The sequence below is a fragment of the Arvicola amphibius genome, chromosome 6, assembly GCF_903992535.2.
Source record: "Arvicola amphibius chromosome 6, mArvAmp1.2, whole genome shotgun sequence".
Lineage (NCBI taxonomy): Eukaryota > Metazoa > Chordata > Mammalia > Rodentia > Cricetidae > Arvicola > Arvicola amphibius.
This window is the reverse complement of record NC_052052.2, coordinates 96,214,396-96,239,148: the sequence shown is the minus strand read 5'-3', so window position 1 is coordinate 96,239,148 and position 24,753 is coordinate 96,214,396. Positions and strand designations below refer to the sequence as shown.

The 24,753-nt window shown below is 36.6% G+C and overlaps 1 protein-coding gene across 1 annotated transcript in view; it reads left to right on the top strand.

The window, feature by feature from the left end:
* Malrd1 (MAM and LDL receptor class A domain containing 1) overlaps window positions 1-24,753 on the top strand; it is a 617,971-nt gene that overhangs the window by 318,772 nt on the left and 274,446 nt on the right. Inside the window, exons 26-27 of the mRNA XM_038334493.1 lie at window positions 21,459-21,704; window positions 23,250-23,407. Coding sequence (XP_038190421.1) covers window positions 21,459-21,704; window positions 23,250-23,407 — 404 coding nt within the window. The remainder of the gene's footprint in view (window positions 1-21,458; window positions 21,705-23,249; window positions 23,408-24,753) is intronic.

The following is a 24,753-nucleotide window of genomic DNA, read 5'->3' as shown; positions in this document are numbered from 1 at the left end:
AGGAAAAGTAGGTCTTGGAGAAACCTCTGAAGCTTAGACCTGGTCCCCAGTTCACTCACACCCACTATTTAGTGAGCAGCTCTTCTACCTGACAAGCCCTACCTCTATCATGTTCTGTCCAAGCACATGAAAACACAAAATCATGGCATGAGACTACTCTCTGAAATCACAAACTAAAGTGAATCTTTCCTTCCTCAAGTTTGTATTTTGTCTTGTTTTTCTGTCAGATATTTGACTAAGTGGAAACAAAAATAGCTAAGGCATTCTGGTAGCATGCTTTCTACAAAGACACAAGCTATCGCCAAATTTAAGCAAATTCTAGACAGGAGATGGAACACTGAGGCTCCACTCCAGCTTTGTTAAGTGTGCCAGGCTGCTGCTTGGCACTGGCCACTTTCTAGATCGAGTCATCCAGGCAGTTGAACATATTCGGGTGATAAGAGAAACTGTCATAGGACTGGCTCTTTTCTGAGAGAAATCAGTAACAATTTTTTTACTCCCTAAAAGAGGAATGAAACATTCAATCCTCAGCAACATGGGAACCACTTCTGGATACCAAATGTCTATGTACTGCTGAGATTCTGATGTATAACCCATGGAGATTTATGAACACTTAGACCAGTGGTTCTCAGCCTTCCTCATGCTGCAACCTCATAGTACAGTTCCTCCTGTTGTGGTGACCCCAGTCATGAAATTATTTTCATTGCTACTTCAAAACTGTAATTTTGCTACTGTTATGAATCATAATGTAAATATATGATATGCAGGATATCTAGAATGTGATCCCTATGAAAGGGTCAGTTGATCCTTAAAGGGTCATGTTGCACAGGTTGAGAACCACTGACTTAGGGTGAAAAGTGAAGAGAATCTGCTTGTACATCTGTTAGAAGAGAATGAGTATACTTATAGGTAGATGGCAGCACCTAAACCATGTCACATATAGCTTCTTGTTTCCAGCCACTATAATGCTGTTGGGAATGTGCTCTTCCACACAAGACAGCCTACTGCTTTGGATTTATCATTCTAAGACTCCATTGTCATCAAGGAGATGGTTCCTAAGGTTCAATAAATTCTTACAATCTATGGAGGATTCCAGTCAGAGCTTTCTTTATGATCTGTGCAAAATCCCTGATGATCTGTCTTTTGTGGAAAGAACTGATTACATTTGGGATATGCTCTGCCAGTACCACTCTGTAAAGTGGAAGAAGTCACTAAATTTAGTATTAGGTTTCAAAGGCAGGAAGCTAAAAGGTTTTTGGGATAAAGACATGTCCTCCCTAAATCAAGCAAAGTTGATGTGCTATGGTAACTTTCCACACTGCTTAAAGCAAATGGGCTTCTGTGTATTCAGGATCTTCTGTTGTAGTTGATAGTCCTCTACTCAACTATGAATTCAATTGTGCAACTCTCAGATCATTTCTAAATCTCTTCCAAAATATGACTGAATCAAAGGACATTGATTTGATCTCCTTTAAGGAAAAGAGAGATTGAGGATGGTTCTCAAGTTTCTCCAACTCCTATAGATCAAAAATCATAAATTATGACCGAGTTAAAATAAAATAAAGCAGGCCAGGGGACAGTATGAACATTAGAGAAACATTTCTCTTGAAAAGGAGTTTTTCCTGAAGTGTGAATGTCAATCAGTAGATTAGGAAGTATAAAATAAGAAAAGAAAATCATTCTGTCATGTGGAGAGGAACCATTCAGACCTGAGTTTTGCACCATGTTAGATGCTGCTGACTGTGTGGGATGCTATAGAAGTTTTCCATATAAGTATCCTGGATATTCATAGAAAGTTATGAGACCATTTTGATCATAGAGATCATTTTGCCATTGCATCTGAACAAGCAGTTAGAATAGAAACTTTACCTGGGCACACTTAGTGTTCATGAAACATTACCCTACAGGGTTTTTCTGATGGTGGAGAGCATCTTGCAGATGCTGCTGAGCAAGTAATTTCTATAGACACTTTACCTTGGTGCTCTGAGTGTTCATCAAATGTCACAGGAGCTCCCCTGGTGGTAGAGAGCATCTTCAAGGGAAGCTGCAGTGGGGCTGGTTCCTGAGAAACCATCAATAAGGTTTCATATACTTATCACAGAAATGTTTAATATTCAATGAAGGGTAAATAATATCACAGATTTCCTGAAGGCATTCAAAGCCTTGTTTAGAATGATGAAATACCTTAACAAATCAACCCAATGGATTCAGTTGAAAGTATACAGTTAATTGTCACCAACTAAATTTAGTGTTGATGTGTATAGTTCTGAATATTTGATATGTTGTGAGTCCTATAGTATACTACCAGCAGACCTTAGCTTGTCATCACAGCCATTGGCAATGCCCTTTTCTTGCTCACTTTCAAATCAGACAAGACTTCCCATTGTCACCCTGAACTCTCACAAGCATTACTGTCCTGCCTAGTAATGATCTGCTAATGCCACAGTGACCCTTTACTCTTTTAAGGGATGATTATTCTCATTGTAGTAGTGACAAATCGATAAATTCTAAGAAAGAAAGACAGACTTGTTGGAAAAGAGATTCAGATCTGGCCCTGAGAATAGCTCATTAATTCTAATAAGTATCTACTCCAACTTTCCTATATGGGTAGAATTTCCCATGTGTCTCTTGCATATCTTCACAATTTCCTGAGCAAGTTACTAACTGCTCTGCTCAGAACAATCTTCATGCCAACATAAGAAAAACAGAACTACACAATTTAGACTGGTCTACCTCTTACGTAAGTGCAGATTTACTAACAACTTTGAGATGTAGAGGTTATTTCTACTTCTAGCAAAATTCCAGTGCCTGCCAGCCTTGATGCCCCAATTAAATATTAAGAAGGCTGGAGACTGAAGCTCAAATATTGATCCAAAATACAAGAAAAAAAAATTTAATCCTGATGTGACCCCTACAACAAAAAAGAAAATTTATGACTTAATCACTCTGTCTGGGATACCATCCAGATTATTTTATTCAAGTGGATCAGAAAATCTGCTGAATTTCTCTGGTATCTTCAACAGTACACAGTGCTACAAGTATGCAAGAATTGTCTTATAGACACTGTACTTGGAACTAAAAAAAATCCCAATTCTATATGAACTCCAAGCACCTGTTATTTATTGTTAGTGATAAGAGACTCTGGCCAAAGGACACTTTCTGCCTTGAGAATTCTGGGTACTCAAATTGCTGCATCTTTAGGAGGTCTACTAAGTACATCTCCTTTAACAATGTGTGGCCGAACTAGTATTGAAAACCTGAGAAGATTAACAGCTTCCACAGGATTGCCAGGGTTCTGTCTCAAGATACTCTCACCTTTGGTTCCAATTATGTTTTCAGAATATGGAAAATATGTTAGATGCTGATTAACTCTGCCTCATCATCTGATTTTTAGGGGGTGGGCTGTCTTTGCTATTCTGTATCCAAAGGTCCTAGAGCACACAGTAGGACCATCGCTCAATGTTATTTCTACAAAATCCATTATTTGATATTTTTTTCTTCAAAGAGTGAGTGAAAGTGGTAAGGTTTAGGTATAAAGAAAATTAGACTCAAATTTATATCAATAAAGAAAATTAGACTCAACACTGGGGTGAATCCGATTAAGTGACTCAGGTGTCTAAAGGTTATTGTGTACTTAGGGAAACTGAGAAACATTAGTGTGAATAGATACATGATGTATGGAAAATCTGAAAGAAACTGATACCATAGAGACAGAGTGGGACTAATTCATGCTTTGATGACTGCTAATGAATTTTTAATTTTTTAAACCAATCACTTCTTAAACTAAATTTGCTTTGTTTTGATATAATAAACAGTGACACATCCTTTTGTAAAATATCTGATAAATCATTTATATTTCAAAACAGGCTTGATAGTGGTACATTAATTACATTAGTAACAATTTTCATAATGGAAAATATTATGCAGAAATGTTAAGGGAACAGATTAAAGCCAGGCTTTGAGTCACTCAAGAATTGTGAATTGAATTTAATATGGCAACTTTGGGTCCTAAAAATAGTCAACAAGACAGATTTGCTTTCTGCAATTAATCTTGTCTGCAGTATACAAAAGTGTACTAAATGCTTGCCACTCCTATGTATCCATCAAAATCATTTGGACTTTTAATGATATAACATAGCATCTTAAATTATGCAGGATCTTCTAAAATTAATTTTTCTTCCTGTTATTTACTAGTTTTGTGCTTAATCAACAAACGCTTCAAGAGAAAATTTAGTTTTAAACTTAGTTGTCACTACTGCATTGATACAGTCTTCGGTCCATTTTTCAACATTTTCTAAGTCGTTGGGGGGTGTTTTTTACTCTCTAAACACACCAGAGAAATGGTTAGTCATCAGTAAACTTCAAGGAAATTTCACCATTATTTTTCTCCAGAGAGAACACTTTTTACACAGCCGAATAGTCAATATTTGCCAACGTGTGATTTGCTGTGATAATATATCTTGGCTGATTTATGCAGGCCAGGAGATCATTTAGACTCCTCTCAAGTTCAATTCTGCAATCTGTCCAAGAAGATTCTAGTCTCTGCACCTTTCAGGGAATTGTGGAGAGAAGCATATAAAATGATACAAGTCAAAACCCTGCAAAACAACATATTTATATTATTTGATAAGATATATTTCTTTCTTTTTGCAACAAAATATATCTTGATTCAGCCTTAGATTTTGCACTACTTGATTAAAGTAAATAATTGGTTCATTCAGCCTGTCTCATGCCAAAGCTCTAAAAGTGGTTCTAACCCTCTTCATTCTCTGTTTATTCACCTTGAATCTATTATTAATTTACCCAGACAGTATTATAAAAAATATTTTTGAATCTGAGAGAAACTGGAGGAAAGGGAAAATATTATCAAAATATATTATATGAATTTTTTTCAATACTTGAAAACAAAATTTCAATTTCACTATCAAGACTTTTCACAATCAAGACTCCAACATTCTGATGAGATGAGGTTACACTTCTTGGGTGTGCAATACCTTACTGGTGTTCCTTGTTTAGCACCTGAACACACTGGGTCTAAAGCTGCTTCACTTCCAATCTAGACTGTTCTAACAGTCTCCTTTTGTATGCAAGTCTTCACTGATTACTTTCTGTGTGCCTGCCAAGATTGATTTTTAACATCTTCTGTTGGCCAGAGATATCTGAGTAAGACCAAAGTCATTCCAGTGTCCAGTAGAACCAGGAGTGCCTGCCTGCTGCCTTTACTCTTCTTCTCTCCATGGCATCCACATTTATCACTGGGAAATTAGCATCCTGAGATTCCCTAGTCTCTCCAAAACTCTAGTCTCTCTTCACTAAGAGCTTCATGTTTGAGAATGGGCCTCTTTGCTTTAACAACTGTTTCCTGCCATGTATTCAGTTCTCTACTTAAGTCACTTCCAGAACTTAAATAACCACACAGAAACTGTTTTAATTAAATCATTGCTTGACCCATTATCTTTAGCTTTTTATTTTCTAACTCTTACATTTTAATTTAATCCATCTCTATTAATCTGTGTATTGCCATGTGGCAGTGGCTTACCAGCAAAGTTTTGGCATGTCTTACTCTGGTGATGGCTCCATTGCTTCTCTCTATAGCCTATCTTTCCCCCCTAAGTCTATTCTTCCCTGCCATAGGCTACAAGCAGTTCTTTATTCATTAATCAATAAAAGCAACATGCAGACAGAAGGACCTCCCACACCATTTCTCTACTAGAGGACAACTCACATGAGGAGAAATGCTTGCGTTCTCTGCTGTACTCCCCACAACAAAGACAGGACCTGGCACAACAGAAGTAAAAATTAGTTGTTAGGCAAAGAATAAATCAAATAATAGCACGGAAATTCTCAATATTTTGGTCTTGTTGAAAGCTGTAAATTGAATTTTCCTTTTTAAAAAATATCTCCTTTAAATTATTGAAGATCCAAAGGAGAAACTTCTTGATAACATAGCATCTTATAAAAATGTCTTATAAAATGGTGTGACTATTTTTAATCTCACAGCCACTAACCTTTGTAATTCTTCAGACTTTCTCTTACAGTACATCCAGCCTGATTTTATGGTCTAACTAAGTTCATTTCAGGGCCACTTTTGTGTTATATGCTTATATCTACATTTGCTGAAGTCGTACGATAGTACATTTGATTTGAGATGTAGAAAGATGGCACTCTAATTAGGGAGGGTGAATGGATTTAATAAATATTGAAGAAGGGTGAAATAACAGTGAAGTTCCCTTAAAAATCACAAAGAATCATACTACTATATACCTTTTAAAACCTTATAATACATATAAGTCACACACACATACATACATACATACATAATTATAGTTTAAGTGACAGTGCTCTCTCCAAGAGTCAAAGACATAGAACAAATCCCAACAGTAGGAAGTAGAAACCCTTTCTGACTTGTTTTGGTGAGGATTGTCAAACAGACTCCCAAAACATTGCAGGCTACTGCTAGCTACCATCCAGAAGTAAAAAGTAAGTCCCCATTGCTGAAGATACCATGCACACACATCAGGTCAGGGTTCAGAGGCTCCTGACCTGGACTTGACCTGAATGCCTCCTCTGAGAGAACTAGCATTCATGGTATCAAGAAGAGCTATGCAAGTTTTTAAGGGAGGAAAGCCACCAACACTCCTAACTACCTATGATGACCATAAACCACAGCAAAGATCAACATGTCATGAGAAGCATAGGATACAGTAGTGGCATGCATACCTTGGCAGTAACCAATAATTTTCTAATTGTATCAGCTCAAAAGAGTGAAGTCATAACTGGTACCTGTAAAACTAGCCAACGGCACAAGGCTAGTAAAGTCATGAGTCTTGAAGGAGAACCTATAACCATCTCTTAAGTAAAGCAGCATAATTCCTATAGATACTCTAAATATTTGGCCTTATATCCACATCTCATCATGGAAACTTACCTTTGCAACAAATAAAGACATCATTACAGAAAATTCCAACATGCCGAGTTGTGAAGCCTAGTTCCATCAGAAACATCTACAGAACAACTACCACACATAAGGCCCAGGGAACATTGCATAAGAGGGGGAGAAAGATTGTAAGATCCAGAGGATTGGAGGGTATGATGTGTGACTGTCCCCTAGAAATGTCTAAATATCCAACCAAAGTCCTACCAACATGACTTCATAAACAAGAATTGAACAAGAAAAATTACTGTAGACATTCTAAAGTCGACAAGGGAAAGCCCAATAGACCTCAAACCTCTACAAGGAACTACAGGAAAAAAAAAATGCAGAGAATGTTAGAATTTGTCTTCCCCAGGGAAGAAGCCTTCTATCTGATTTTCTAATACCAATGGCCATCCCTTAAAACCTACAAACAAATGATATTATACAGACTATACAGGTTGTATTTATATATTAAGGAATGTGTGTGTGTGTGTGTGTGTGTGTGTGTGTCTGTTATCTGCTGAGCCACTTCTCCAGCCTCCAGGAGTTTATTAGATGAAAATGTTCATCCCTGAGGGGCTGAAGTGGTCTGCATGAAGCATTTAGTTGTGTTAGTCATGTTGCCCTCACAGAGCCATACCCCCTCCACACACACACACAGAAGGTTCTCCCTGGTGAGGCTTGACCAAGGATCCTCTGTTCATAGTTACTGTCTGTTCAGGCTTGAACCAGTGTTTTCAAATTTTTTTTCTCTTCTTCTCAGACCCTTACCCAAATACAATGGGATAAGAAAGCATGAGAATGAGAATTTAGGTTTTTTTTTTTTAATATTGAATAGGGAGGGTTTTTCACATTAGTTGTTTAGTATCATAAAATCAGTACTGCTGCTCTAAAACAATATGATAATAAGAGCTTGGAATGTCAGTGGTTCTACCTCATAGAAGGATTCTAATAATTGCTTAACATAACTTACATATGTTTTAGTAGAAAACTCCCTTGATAGAATAAGTATTCAACAGATGTTTGTTACTGTGTCATTTTGATTTGAATGTGTTTGATAAATATAACAATGTACAAATTTTGAGTTAGAAACAGACAGTATAACTTAAGAAATTTCACTTTAGTTTTCCCTTCCCTTCGTTTCTGCAACACTCCTTTTATTTGCCTTCAACATCTCTCTCTCTCTCTCTCTCTCTCTCTCTCTCTCTGGTTTTTTTTTCTTTTAATATTCTTTTGAGGCAGAGTCTTGATATGCAATCAAGTTTGGCCTGGAAGGCATTCTTCTTCAGTCTGGCATGCACCACTACAAAGAGCCATTTTAGCTTGCTTATCCTTAATTTCCACAGTCCAAAATAATGATAAGGAACATTCTTACAATGGTTATGTGTATCTTAGGTGATGTTTCTAAGTGCCTCATATAACTCATGCTATAGAGTTATAAAATTGTGACTAGTTTTACCAGCCACTTTAACTGTATTTCCTATTTTTTATACACCTGTAATGTGTATGTTATATAATATTCCTTAAATTTAAAATATTGAAAAAAAATTTACTTTAGCTAAATAAATATTCAAAGAGAAAAAGCCTATGATCTAAGTTTGCTATAAAAATTTTATACCACTACCAATCATGTACACAAATTTTAATCACTTCAACTGAAATTAATTTAAGCATAGTTACTTTAGTTAAAATATGCTGAATAAATGGTGTTATTGAATAAAATAATATAGATTTGTTTTGATTCCTTCTTATAGAATTTAGGCTAAACAGTCTCATTTATGTCCCCACATTGGTATTATATATGTCTTTATATTATATATATATATTTTTTTAATACATATTTATATATGATAAGTGCCTCAGTACCATTAAGTAAAATTTGTTTTAACTGGGCCAGTAAGGTTTACAAACAGACATTGCCTTATTATAGAAGGACATTCTATAAAAGCATTTTGAACTAAAATGGTGACTTTGGAATTTTCTCTATTGACAAATGAAAAAAAATTGCTTAAAGAATTGGAAATATATATGTTTTGAACAAACTATATGCTGCTATGGATTTTGAGAATGAAGGGAAGACACTGTTTGCAGTTGCCCGTAGTGAATGGTTGCTGATGCCTGTCTCCCTGTCTAGCCCTTAGTTTTGCCGTCTACAGATTCTGCAGTCAAGCTAAGCTACATGGCTGTCACTTTTGTCAAACAACAAAAATGCTGACTCACTGTCCAGTCAGCCCTTTCTCAGAACGCTGTTGCTCACTTACTTTGCTATCTCTTCAGATTTATGCAGCTTCTTCATTTCTTTTTATGGTTCTTATTTGTCCAGCACATATATAGCATCGATACAAGCAAGTTTCTCTCACCCATGAAGCTTGCTGACACAGGGCCATTCTCTAAACTCATGTAACACCTATTGTTATGTGGTGTTTTACTCTTTCAGCTTTTTGAGGGACCCACAATCCAGCTCCCACAGAAATCACACATGGAGGCTAGTTCTTAGTTATGAATGTCCAGCTTTAACTTGGCTTGTTTTTTTTTTTTTTTTTTTTTTTTGATAGCTTTTCTTAAATTATTCTGACTACTTTTTGCCTCTGGGCTTTTATCTTTCTCTATTTCTGTATCCCTTTCTTTACGTCTTTCTCCATGGCTTGCTGAGTAGCTGGTGGCTGACCCCTGATGCCTTCTTCTCCTTGTTCTCTTGCTCTACCTCTTCCTAGTATCTCCATTTATTCTCTCTGCCTATCAGCCCCACCTGCCCTTGCTCTTGCTCCTACCTCGCTATTGGCCATTCAGGTGTTTTAGACATGAAAAAAAGCACAGCTTCATAGAGTTAAAAAATGCAGCATAAACAACAAAAGAAACACACCTCAAAATAATATTCCCCAACAACCTGTCACCCTGATCATGCTACACCTCTATGACAGCATTACTGGTCATAACAGAAGATACAGGAGATGAATTTGACGAGGGGAGATGGAGCTAAAATCTTTAAGTTTTAGGGATCCCTGAAGGGAAGTGGCCCAGCCTGTATATGATTAAGGGAGCCACTAGAAATCAAAGTTATTGGGCCAGGGAGCTAAGGAGAAGCAGGGTAAGAGACAAGGCTGTTTAGAATGAATACCTTGGGGACTTTAAAGTGAACATGAGCCATGTTAATGAAGTTGCTTAACCTAAATGTAACAATGCAGTCTCCTTCTCCCTTCCTTAACAAGACAGTGGAGCAAGAGGGTATTGTTGCATGGAGGGCGGGGGCCCTTTGTTCCAGTCCCCTGGCTAGCTTACACCCGAAATAATCACACAGAAACTGTATTAATTAAAACACTGCTAGGCCATTAGCTCTAGCCTCCTATTGGCTAACTCTCAAATCTTGATTTAACCCATTTTTTTTTTTTTGGAATTTTTTCAAGACAGGGTTTCTCTGTAGCTTTGGTGCCTGTCCTGGAACTAGCTCTTGTAGACCAGGCTGGCCTTGAACTCAGAGATCCGCCTGTCTCTGCCTCCCGAGTGCTGGGATTAAAGGCGTGTGCCACCACCGCCCGGCCTGATTTAACCCATTTCTATTAATCTGTGTTCACCATGAGGTTGTGGCTTACCAGGAAAGATTTAACATGTCTGACCTGGCGTCTCCATGGTGGCTTTCTCCTGACTCTGCCTTCTTCCTCCCAGAATTCAGTTCTGTCTTCTCCACCTACCTAAATTCTACCCTATTATGCCAAGCACTTTCTTTACTGATTAACCAATGAAAACAACACATAAACAGAAGGACCTCCTACACCAGGGTATGAGTGAGACTTTTAAGTTTTAAGGACTTTAAAGCATGAAGGTGATCTAGTTTGCATTTTGAAACTTTGGAAACAGAAGACAGAAATAGGAGCAAGATAAAAATGAACATGTAGCAATTAACTACAGAGCCCTGTTTTAGCTGAAGAAAGAAAAAAAATGTCCCATGTAGCTGTTTGAGAAAAAAAATTGTTTAAGGGATATTTAAATAGCAAAATAAATAGGTGTTAGGGGTTAATTGAGTATAAGAAAGGAGAGAGCCAGGACACTACTGAGATTTTCTTAATCTCTTTTATGACTATTCAACTTTCCTACCTAACATCCCTTTTGACACTGGTCTATAAATTTCATATAGATTCTAGAAACAGTCATGGACCATTTCATTTCTTTTTCTAGACTTAAAGTTGATAGTTTAAGTGTGATAGTCTTCCACAACTGTTCAGAATAGAAACAACCTTCAATCCCTCCCAAACCATGGCATGCAAAAACGTTGTCAACCTTCTTGCCATCTAATTTAGACTATCATTCCTCAAAGGTGCTTTGGCCTGTCCTAGTTTCCTGAATGAGAGTTTTCTGTTCTTCAGTCCTTTGTCTTGAAGTATGTTTCTATTGTAGACCTTTTCTTGCTTTTCTGTCTAGCCTTGAGTTATTGCTAAAATAAAGCAAATGTTTATTTAATGACTGCATATAATATTAGCATAAAAATTGATTTAAAATGTTTTCCTGATGTCTATTAATGTTCTGAGTTTTAGAGCAATTGTTCAGTTCTTGTGTATCTATTCAGGACTTTAAACAAATAGACTAGCATGTGTATACACAGTGTATGTGGGAACACATGCGCTCTTCTTATGTATGTGTGTGCATCCCTCCTCTTGGATATAAATGCACTAGCATCATCCTTTCTTTTCCAGTTCTCATTTTTCACTTTAAAAGTCCTTTTCTTACATTCCAAATCCCAAAGTACATTTCAGTTGAATAAAGGGTTTAAATGTTTTTAAAAGGAGACAGAAAGTCACAAAGTAGTAGAAAAAGTCTGGGAGAATTATATCTAATGCTGGATGACAAAAAACCATGAAAGGGAAAATCGATAAATTTTGTTCCATAAAATCACAAGATATAATTTTTCTAAAATGATTTTTATCTTGGGTTTTATCCTTAAATCTGACTCAATCTCTGTCTGCTAGCAGCTGCTCTATTTGCAGTATCTACAGCAAAAGCAATTCTCCTTAAATACTTAAAGCCTCTGTCAGGTAACCTAAAACACAATGAAAGATTATTATACTTTTTTTCCAGTCATTTGAAAGGAAAGAAATGTTGGAGCATCTTTCCGTTATTATGGATGGTTGAGGTTCAGATTCAGAAGCCCATCCTATTTACTTACTTTTGTAAATGTGACGAGCTGTAAACTCAGTGCGTATAAATTATTTTCAATTGAGGCATTAGAACTTTACTCCAGCTTAAATCATTAAGGAACAATGATTTTTGTGGTTATATTTGGATTTCTAGTTCCAGTGTTTTGCTAATACAGAATTAAAATTATGAAAGTGTGAAGAAAAAGATGTAATTTGTATTCAACAGAAGAAAAAGAAGAAAGAAAATCTGGGAAAGACAATCTTTCAAGATTAGGATCATCTTTATGGGCTATCTTTTTGTATTTCATCTCCTATACTAATAATTATTCTTTACACTTTCATAATTTAATTTGCTCACATCTTCCCAATTCCTTTCTTATCCTTCTCCCCTTCCCACTAAACTCCTTTATCCAATCCAGTCTCCTTCCAGGTTCCTGTTTTTGTAGCGTGTTGATTTAATCATTGTTGCAGTATGAGCACCAGATTGATGTTTTTTTTCTTGATCACAAGCAATTTTCCATTGGCTTCACCACCAAGAAACATTACTGCCCCTCTTCCAGTAACTATAACTGATATGTGTTCTCAGGGAGAGACAGGACCCAGTGATCTCCTCCCGTATCCTTCATACAATATTGATGGGCCATGTGTGTCACGGTTCTTCTGTAAGTAACCTGTGCTGCTATGAAATTAGTCCACAGCTTTTCACAGCACTTCTTTCCATCCTCCAGCTCTGTGAGCCTTTCCCTCACTCTTGTGCAGTGAGTCCTGAGCCTGGGAAGAGAAATGTAGATGACTTGTTTGGGGAGGGAAAGAGCTAACGCCTAAGTGGGTGTTTATTCTCATCACTTTGAGCAGTTATGAGACTCAGCCTTAAGAATTGCCCACTGTAAAGAGAAGTTCCTCTGACCAAGGTTGAAAGTGCTACTAATCTATGGGTATAGCATTTAGAAGGTAGCTGTACATCATATCCATATATCAAAGCATTAGTAAGTTCCCTCGTAAAGTCTATGACCACTATTCTCCTTCCAGACATCATTCCAGTACCAGACGTGAATTCCTCCTGTATAGCAAACCTGAAATCCTGTCAGATGGTGTTTGGTTACTCCTGTGGTAACTGCCTGACTGCAGCACTGGGCAACTATTACCTGACAGGTCAGTCTTGTAGTTCTCAGGGTTCACAGTTGGGTGCCACTGTTAATGACATTGCTCCCTCAGCAGTCTGTACCTTCTGGCACTGTGAATGCTAGCCAACAGGGAGGAAGCTCCCAGCCCATGCAGTGTGACTTTTCTTTGTCTTGCCACCAGAATATGTGTCTTCAGTAATAAAGTCTTAGCAGCTCTCTCTCTCTCTCTCTCTCTCTCTCTCTCTCTCTCTCTCTCCCTCTTTTCTCTCTAAGATTTTTGTACAATTTCCCAAGGAGAACAAATGAAAGGTATTTTAAAAATTATAAATATGAAGACCTTTAATATGCTTGTTATTCTAACAAAGCAATTATTCAGTCTACAGTGGATAGTTGGCTTTAAAAATATTCAGAAGTCCTGACTGGTTTTGTTTCTGTCCTCACGTTACATGAAAAATATGCTGCTCTATCCATCTCTCTAAGCAAATAAACGCAACAGAAAAGTACAAAAAAGAAAAGAGATCCTGAGATCCTTAATATCAAGGACCTAGTCTGGAACAATTGGGGAGTCTACTCACTGCTTTTAAAGTACTTATGCAGAGTGTATCTTTAATGTTGTTTGAGTCAGCATTAACAGTGTCCCAGGGATATCAGCATCAAACAATACCACATCAAGAATCAGGTGTTAAAATTAATAATAAAACACATGTGCACACACACATGCACACACACACACACACACACAAACATTTGTCTTGCAGGTATAATCTAAGAATAAAGTAAATAAGAGCATTTTATTGACCAAAATGATGGGAAAACATCTCCCTATCCTGACCTGGGAGGAGGAGAAGTGAAGTCTAACCCATTACAACTTTAATCTCTTGTAGTTCTGCCCCTGTTGGATAAGAATTTGAACGTCTAGTCATAGACGTGTTCATCCATCACCATAGTATTGATCCAAGCAGAACTCCATGACTGCACCTTCCTTTAAGCAACTTGACCAAAGTTCCCTTGGATATTCCATACTGTCCCAGGACCATGACACCTCTGCTGCAACAACTGCAAAGCCAAGGGTGTCCAACCCCAGGGTCCTTGCCTGGACGACAACAATAGAAGAGAAATTGAGGGAGATCATATTGGGCCTGTGAACTTTCAGATTCACAAAGTGTTATTTCAAGCAGAGGAACAAAACTCTTTTTTTCCCCACAGAGATTTATAGATACCCTGATGTCAGATGCTGTAAGTCTGCCAGATTTCAGGCTAAGTTAAGAACTGCATTTCCATACAAGTTTTAGAATAATTTTTCTAATTCTTTAAAACACCTAATAAAGTATGATTGGGATAGTACACTATGGATTCATTTAGGAAAATTAAGTTTCTAACAATTCTGAATTATTTTATTTATAAAGTTGGCTTTTAATCTGTATTTTTTGGAAGTCCTTTTTGTTGACTTAAATGATTCCTTTGTAGTTTTTGGTACTTACTTTTGGAAATATCCCGTTAAATTAACCTAGAATATTATATTTCTAATAGCTGTTTTAAAATATTTTTTGTTTTGATTCTTTTATTTCTTTTAAATAATGTCATTAGTTCTTTATGAGTTTTATACATGTTCTGATTATATTTGCCACTCATCCCCTGACTTTCCTAGGTGCATCTTTCCTTTTCCACTACAAAAAATCAAATATATGTGAAACAGTACACACACATACTAGTTCAAATCTGCCACTCCACAATACACACACAATTCAAGACATCAAGCTGTGTAAACAGACATCTCCCCAAGCATACATACAACTTTAGCAGCAATAAAACTGCAATGACAACTTGAGGGATGATCAAAATATGATAGATGTGGAGTTATTAATGGAGTTCAAACAACTTTTTATAAATAAGCTCCTTGTGTTTATTTTCAATTATTTAAAGACATTAATCTCAGCTATTCTTATAATATTTATATTATTTTTTTCATGAAAGTCACCATAAAAACGGGTTTTTTGAAATTTTCTCTCCTGTCTGAAAAGTTTTACAATTTGAACATCATTACTCAGCTGTTCTCCATTCTAGCACTTTCCCCTAGGAATATATAGATTACCTATTCCTAACTATTCATGAATTGTAAGTGTTGGCCTGCTGACTGGTGAAGTTTGATGTGTGTGTGTGTGTTTGTATACATATACATACTCGTGAACTTTGTCCTAGTAAGCCAACTTGCTTACTGTTCTGATTTGCCTACTTAATAACTATTTTAAATGTTTATTGTGAGACTTAGAGCAGAGTTCAGGAAATTTGATTCTGTGAATTACCAAAAAGCACTTTTTAAAAAAAATTACATATTTTCTACTCCTGATTGTAATTGTTTCATTCTACCACTATTGGATAAAAATAGTTATATTTCAATATGTAATAAGTGGTTGTGACTGTCTCAATAAAACTTTATTTACAGATAAGGCTGGTTGAACTGAGGACTATAGTTTGCTCATCTATATTGTAAAGAATACTTCTTCCCAAAGTTATTTTGTCTTCTACTAAGTCATTTCCTTTCTAAAGTTCCCACTGAATACCTTGTATTTGTTAAGAACATTTTGTTCTAGATGGTAGAAGGATAAAGATGCCTGTCTTTCTGTGAACACTTGAAAACTTCTATTTATAGCTGCAAGTTTGTTATTGTCTTAAAAGTTACCTTTTGTTCTTATCAACTCTGCTCTACCCATATGCCAACTGAAATTCAGCAAAAGACTTGAGCACATTTCTGCATCTCTTTATCTACACCAGTCCTTTCTCTCTATAGTTCTGCCTTGTAGTTTTGATATGCTTCCACTCCTGTGTCCTCAGTGTATTTCATTTACACTTCCAGAATTCAACCCAGGAAAGCACCACAGTAGGAGGTTCCCTTTTGTTCTATTAAAGCACCATAGTCCTATAATTCCTATCTTCAATATTTGATTAAATGTTTAATGTATTTTGCCTAGTGCTCGATTTGCGTATGTGGTTTGAAGGCAATTTCATACCTTTTTTTTTTTTTTTTTGGTTTTTCGAGACAGGGTTTCCCTGTAGTTTCTAGAGCCTGTCCTGGAACTAGCTCTTGTAGACCAGGCTGGCCTCGAACTCAGAGTGCTGGGATTAAAGGCGTGCGCCACCACCACTCAGCTCTCATACCTTCTTTTTAATTCTAGCTATAAGCAGAAGTTATCTTATTATTTACTTTGATGATCAAATTGTCTATGATTTAGACAGAAAATTATCATAAAACAACTCTGAAAGTCAGTAACATATTTTCTTAATTATCATAACATCCTAAACCTCTTTAAGTGTTTCATCATGTGCTGGCTAGTCTTATGTCAACTTGGCACACATACTAGAGTTATCTGAAAGGAGGAAATCTCAATTGAGAAAACGCCTCCATTTTCTTAGTCATTGATGTGGGAGGGCCCAGCCCATTGTGGTTGGTGTTATCCCTTGGTTAGTGCTAGTGGGCTCTAAAAGAAATCAGGTTGAGCAGGCCATAGAGAGCAAGTCAGTAAGCAACACCCTTCCAGAGCCTGCCTCTAGGTTCCTACCCTGTTTGAATTCTAGGCCTGACTTCCTTTGATGATAAATACTGATGTTGGAGCACAAACCAGGTAAAACCTTTCCTCCCAAACTTGCTTTTTGGTCATGGTGTTTCCCTACAGCAATAGAAACCTTAACTAAGAAAACCATAATGCTACTTTTTTGGTTATTTACATGTCTGGTGCACACTCATAGATTTGAGGCTCATCTTCAACTTTCTTCTTTTTGGCCTCCAAATAGGCTATTTTGAAGACTTTTTTTTTCCATAATGGAGACTACTGTAGTAATAGTTGTAAAACTGAGGTCGCATATGTCATTTATCTCATATTGAAAAATTTGTGGTTCTAGATTATTATATTTGTGTTAAGGTTAGAATGCAGTAATCAGAGAGAAAATGGCAATGAAATCCAGAAAAGCAATACTGACTTTCTCCAAAATAAAGACAGAAGATATGGTGCAAAATATTTAAGTGATAGGGCCAACAGTTGACTATGTTTGTTGAGAGATTTTATGATTTCATGAGATTAAAATATTATATGTATGAAAACCACTGCTCCTAGGGCCTCGGGATCTTCTGTAGATAATTTGGCCCTATGACAGATGTGGGCAAATTCTGAGACCAATGTCAGTGTATATAAGCTAAGACCCCTTGAAAAGTTGTATTTCACATACTGGAGATTTATGGGAAGTACATGGGTGTCAAGCTAGTCACAAATAAAGGAGTAGGGGAAGAGATTGCTTTAGGGATTTTATGCTGCTTAAGGAGAACGTTGCATCAGATTTTCTGTTTCCAAGTACATAAGTACATTCTTGTATATGTTCTTATTATTGCCTTTTTGCCCAAGTGGTGCACAATAAACTAGCCTGCTTACATCTTAGGTATGAAAGATATCTCTTAGCAAAAACAAACTAAACTCATTCCTATTTATGATTAAATCTCTGTTTCTCAAAGATTGGGCTAGTCCTGCCTGTAACATTAACTACAAATGATTCTGTATTCCCTGTTTCAATGACCTCTTAAGCCCACCTTAGGAAGAGATAGCCCATATACATGAATAAAAAGGCTTGCTTTAATTAATTTGGCCATGATTTGGGTCAATGATCATTCTTGTTAAATCTGTGGGATTAACAGGGCACTCCAAGTCCCAGAAGCGAAAGACAAATGGGAAAAATGTGGTGAAACTTAAAGACTGTAAGGAGTCAAGTTGAATACCAAAATATGTTTCGTATGTTCATAGAGTTCCTCTAGATATCATTTCTTGCATAACTAGAAGCATGGAATCACTGTTAATAGAGAAGGAAGAGACTGTCCATCAAAATTGGCATATTCAGAAAAGAAAATCTGAGACTTGAAATTACAGATGTCTAAGATGTATACAGAAGGATCCATACTGTTCTAATTTATTCTTTTTAACAAAATAAACATCTCTGCCATGATGGTAAATGTCTAATTTAATCAATAAACATAATATGAAGCACATAATTGGAAATATATTTATAAAAATCAATGAATCACAATCTTATGAGTTTAATCATCAAAGCTGCAGCAAATAATGCCTATGCTTACATTGCTGGTTTTTTTATTTTGCTTTGTTTTTCTTTTGGCAAAAAACAGTAATCAAATAAAATAACGTGGAAATAGGTAAATAATATTAGTTAATAATTTCTCATGTCCTTTATCAAAACTAGATTGTAGTGGGCCACTAAACTACAGTTATACCATCCCGGGAAAGTATTCTTGAGAATGTTTTAATTGCTAAACCTATCTTAGGAAAACTGATTTCTGGTCACAGAGACATAAAACTAACATCTCTAGCCACAGCTATAAATTCCTATACAATATGTCCCTGACCTAAAGGTTATAAGAACTGTCTGGTCTTTAACTGCTGAATATGAAAAATTTGGAACTCTGTGGTTGCTAACAGTTTTGATGATTAATCTCATAAAAATGTGTTTCCTTGATTTTCAAATACATATTTCTATACATGTTCTTTGTATGTATATTGTGTTCATTTTTTTAAATTAGTCATTCCCCATCATGGCAAGGAGATTTATTTTGTTAAATTGAATAAATTGCAACACCAGAGATCCTTTGGTGAGGCATTTGAAGCTTCATGTTTGTCAAGACTCTGGACATTCTTTCCTTAATGTGCCATTGGTCTATGTCCTTCCCCAAATATCATATGTATACAGCATATGATACATTTATATCAACTGAAAAGTGTCTCATGTTGCTTGTGGTTAGGCACTTGTGTTATAAAGTAGCTATTTACATATATGAAAAGGAGAGTTAACACAGATAAAATCAACTTTGCATACCCTACAGGCTCAATATCAACCTTTAGTCCAATAAGAAAGTGACTCAGCAGTCTGATTCAAAGGAGCCAGAGCCACTGAAGAATGTAGCTGCAGAGGACTCCATTTTGAAGAAAGCCCCTATCTTAGAGGACTGCGGCTAATCCTAAGTAACCTGAGGCTTTAAAAACAGTTCCAGGAATTTTATGTCTTTTAAATTTCCCCAGAACTAAAAAGACCCTGGGAGTTATCCCACACCTGTAGAAATGTGTGTCTGCAGCAATGAATTATGTTTTTTGCCTTTGAAAGTTCCTCTCCCCTTTTAGCTGGGCCACAGTACCATCAAGGGATTTGTGGTCAGCTGCAGATTAGTTAAAATTTGGATGACCAAAGTCTTGATAGAGTTTAAGTGGTCTTTTATTGTTTTGAACTTCACAACAAAATCACTATGAATCTTATGAATGGAATGAACTGTATTATAACAGTGATATTTTCTTTATTAATGTATAGACTGTGTTCAAATATAGTTTTGTATAGTTATATGACATACTTTTATTTATGTAGTTAGTTTTAAAATTCAAATATATCACTCTCCCAAAATATTAGCTGTACTGAGATTTGTAGTGTATTAACATTTTAATATTTTTCGGTTCAGAGCTATGTATATATTTTCTTCTTTAACTTGGAAGGATTCAGTTGTGGTTTGACTTAGTTTCTTTGGAGGAAATCATCTCTTAAGTTCTTAACTGGTTCTTTTCTAAATAAATTGGAATGGACAGAATCAATGTAAGTGCCAGCTTTTGTAAAATGAAATAATTTATTAGTTTCTCAGCTTCTCTTTAGCCTTCATAAATAATGCTTCTGCCACCCTACAAGTCCTCAGTAGGGCTTCCCTGTGACAGGAAGCCTTGTCCATTTTAAGCCAGTGGATTCAAAACATAGTTAGAAGATTTGAGAGCTAGGTCTAAATGGCAACTCCGTTTTTGAAAAATTCACATTTCATTTGACATCTTTAACCTTTGATTTTCTCGTCTATGAGTGAGAAAGTTAATGTAAGTATTTTCCCTTCTCTTGTACTCTGAAGGTGCTTTTACATTGTGGTTCTTAGTTGAGTTCCATAATTTAAATATTAAAAGTTTTTTGTCTTATCATCTATCCACTAAAATAAACCAAATTTTGATTCATTACTGCAAACAAACAGAAAGAAACATTCAGAAATTAATCCATGGAAGGAAGTCTGGTGGAAGCAGAGTGCTCAATGGAAATTTATCTTCATGGGTTTTGGAGAGTGAAGCCCATTGATTTGGGCATCTTCACAATGGTGGTGCAGGAATGTACACAGCAGGGACTGGCTGGGAACCTTCTGGACAGGGTTTATCCCAGTAAATTCTATATCCCTTTTCATCTGTCATCTGCTTTCCCATGACAATCAATGTCCTCATGTGAAATTGTGGTGTTCTCACTGTCATTATTAAAATACCTGAGATCATCAAATTATAAAGAAAAAACATTAATTTTGACTCAGAGTTTTGTAGTTCATGATTCATTGGTTCCTTTGCTTTTATGCCTGGGGTGAGGCACATCATAACTAGGAGCCTAACTATAACATAACTCTTAATCTCTTGGTAGGAAGTTGAAAAGTGATAGATGAAGGGATAGGATTCCACAATTCCCTTCAATGTCACACGACTAGTGACTTAAAGTAAATGCTGATTCTTAAAGTTCTTCAGCCTTCCAATGGGGACTTTCTGGGGGCTACATTTCCAAAACAATCTGTTGGAAGATATTTAAGATTCAGGCTATAACAGACATTTCTGCAGGAATTTCCAGCGCATCTTTCAGTGCATGCCTGAAACATCACTCAACACTTTTATCCACACCAACTCTCAGCTGCCCTGCAACTTCCTTCCAGTCATGGAGTCCTCATCCTAGAAATATAGATAGGAATGATCTTAATAGCTTGTCTTCCAGGCATCTAGGAACTTAGAAAGGAAATAAGTATGTAGTCCCTGTAGGTAATCCTAGGACTCAAGATGCTATGGCCTGAGGGCTGCTTTGAATTTTCCAGGTCAGCCTAAGCAACATAGTTACTTTTGGGATAGACTACTGAGAGAGACTCTATCTTAAAAAAAAATAACACTAACACCAAGAACATCAGAACCAAACAAAAGTCAAAAAGGAAGATTCTTTCTGATTTTATATTATAATGTAAAAGATCAAATTTGAGGTCAATGTACAAAATGGACTTTTCTTCTGAAATTTCAAATTCATTGTTTTATTTGTGAATGAACCTGACCTATTAAACAAATTAAAAGAGAGAAATGGGAGTCAGATACCTCAAGTTATTGAGCAAACTGTAGTCCTTGTTACGTTATAACAAATCCATTCTATGGCCCCTAGACTGTCAATGGAGTAATCTATCATTCCATTTTTGTTTTATTCCAGGTTTTTGCCCACATGGCTATAAAGAATGTCAAAATGGCAGATGCTATAGTCCTGAGCAGAGCTGTAATTTTGCGGATGACTGCGGGGATAACAGTGACGAAAATGAATGTGGTGGTTCCTGCACTTTTGAGGAAGGTTGGTGTGGCTGGAAGAACTCCCTAGCTGAAAACTCAGACTGGGTTTCAGGAATTGGCTCTCATAAAAGTCGTCGACCCCCCAGAGACCACACCCTTGGGAATGAGCATGGTAAGTGAAGAGGTGGTTGTGGTTGCCCTGTTTATGTTCATAAAGTCTACCCTATTGTCAGCAGCAGCAGCTGAAGAGCCCATGGCAGGGAGAGTGTTGTTCAAACAAACATTCAGCATGTGTGTTCATATCTTAGGACCGTTGTACCAAGGCACCTAGTACAGGTGACTGAGACCATGAACACAAATACTGTCTCAGTTTTGGAAGTCAGAAACCCAAAAGGAAGCTGGTGGCAGCACTGGTTCCTTCTAAGGGTTGTGAGGAAGAAGCTGCTCTTTCAGGCCTCTACCTTAGGCTCTCGTAGCTTCACAAGTTCCCCACTTTTAGGCAGTAGTTTGCCCTGCATCATCACATCAACTCCTCTTGTGTGTGGCATAGTATTTTCCACAGTTCTTTTTTTTTGTTAGATCCTAGGTATATTGACTAATGTTCATTTTAATTGCATCACCTTTACCTGTCTTCAACAGGTAGGTAAGTGGTAATATTTCCAAACAGTTATCATGATAAGACTAGTTAATTGATCAGGGATTGGGAGATGGCAGAGGAAAATCAGCCCATAACGACAGTCACAATCTTGCATTAATTTTAGTTTTAGTAATTGTAATTAAATGACAACACTTTCTTTTACCAGACACCTTTCCTAAGTGGAATATACTCATCTGTAATTAATTTCCCTGAATTTGTACACTCATTTGATCATTAGAAAATCACTTGATTTTTCACAAACTCAGCATCAAAATTTGTCAAATGGAGATAGTGAAGTTTTCTCACTGTACCTAACAGAGGTTGTAAGATTGAACAGGATTAAGCCTATAGGTAAAGAGATTGAACTTTATTGAGAAACTGTGAAAATAATACCTTAAGACTACGTCTGTAAAAGTGCTGGACATAGACTATTATTTATAGTAAGTATTTATAGCCAAATGTCAGATGCAACACTCAAGGAGCAAAGAACATTAACAGGATAACAAAGACCTATAACATCCTGACCAGTACAAAATAGCAGAAAGATAGCTTAATGTTAAGGTTTTCCTATCACATAAAATGTATCTGATAAGTTAGGTCACAGACGCAAAGATCTAAACACTCATCTGACATACTGACATCCATGATGTGCTTTAGATATTTTCATAGTAATGATAAAACTCAGTAGCTTCTTTTTCATGATACACATAACAGGTGACTGGATCTTCACTTATTTTTATTTCATGGAAATCTTTGAAGTCTTTTATAATAACTGGATAGTTTGTGGAGTCAATTAAATAATTCCTGTGACCATTTTGTTGATGTGATGGCACAAATACCCTGGCAAATCATTTAATCTGCATACTGTGAGGCATGATGCCAAAAGCACACACTGTTGGAAGTTGTTCTGCCAGTGAGCTAGAGACAAAGCTATGGATTTATTCTCCATATCAGGTGAAAATGCCATTGGCAGCTAGATCACGTGAGATGTAATAAAAAAAACCTCAACTAAGATGAGAAAGTTAGAATAATCCTCTCATTGTACTTTTGGTCCTATTTAAATTCCATCCTTATTCCTAGGTCACTTCATGTATCTAGAGGCCACCCCAGTGGGCCTTCGCGGTGACAAAGCCCACTTCACGAGTGCCATTTGGAAAGAATCCAGCGCTGCCTGCACTATGAGCTTCTGGTACTTCATATCTGAAAAAGCAACAGGGTCCATTCAGATTCTCATTAAGGTAGGCTCTTGGCTAAGGATGCTGCAGAGCTTTCTGGGACACCAGCAGGGAGGACAGTGTTCTGGTCTTGCCAGAGGAAACCTCATTCCTCACAAGGAGCAGCTCCTGTGGCCATACACCCTCTGATGTTTGATTAGCTGGAACATATGAGCGTGAAGTGCAGTGGCACTCCCCAGTTCCAGAGCCTGCTTTGATCAGAGTTATTCTCAGTTCTCTCATTCCACTGTTCCCTTTCCTTTCTTTTTCAGCGAGAGGAAAGAGGTTATTTGTAGATTTGAAAGGAGAGCAACTATTCATTTTCTCTCATTCACATAATTATTGAGTACTAATAGTAGATATTCCGGTTTCACTAATACATCACAAAGGACTGAGCTGCTCATGAGTATGATCAAGGTATGATTGCATTGAACTGCTTATTAAATGTGACATATGAATGCATTTTGGTCCTGAGTATTAATTGGATGTTTCCATCAGAGTTTTAATTTAGCATAATAAAGTGACATAGTTTGGAGACAAAACAACAAGATCAATATTAATATTACAAGACATAATTAAAACACCTCTACTTTTTAACAAATTAAAGCATCAGTTAGAAGGAAGTGTGTGTGTGTGTGTGTGCGTGTGTGTTTCGTTTATGTGTTTTAAGAATCTAGTTCTGATTCCAAGAAATCTTAGTTTAAAGCATGCTCTCGCCACCACTGCTGTTTCTTAACACATGAGCTTGGCTCAAGTGCCCCGGCGCTGATGGAAAAGACCTGACCTGAATGTCAAAGACCTCATCTGTCTGAATCATTTACAACTGTGTGCTCATGTTTTGTTGGAAATCTGAACCGACTTGCAAACCTTAGACCACGCTATAATAAGGTATAAAAAAAACAGCCTAGGAAGAAACATGCAGCATATAACCACAATGTTATTCTTATGCTTGAATGTAAAAAATGTATATGAAATTTAAAGTTCTCACAAAAGTTTTCCTTAGTACTTTTTTGAATGGGATACTGTATTATTTGGTGTTTCACATGTGAGGGATTTTGTCCTTTGTGGATTTGCTTTTTTGTTATTTACTTAAACGAAACTTGCTTCCAACTATCTATATTATAGAAGCAAACTTCATAATATACTAACATGAAATTTAAGATTTTTAGAGGTATCAGTCTTCTTAAGAAGTAGTCTAGACCTCCTGTCTCCTCTAACTGATTCTCATGGGGATTTAATAGCATTTTAAAAGACTAGTATCTCAAAAAAAAACCCAACAAAACAAATAAATATACATATGATCTTATTGAGCTGGACTCTAGGGACAAAGCCTGTAAAACTTTGTTTTCAGGGCATGGCATGGCTGTAGC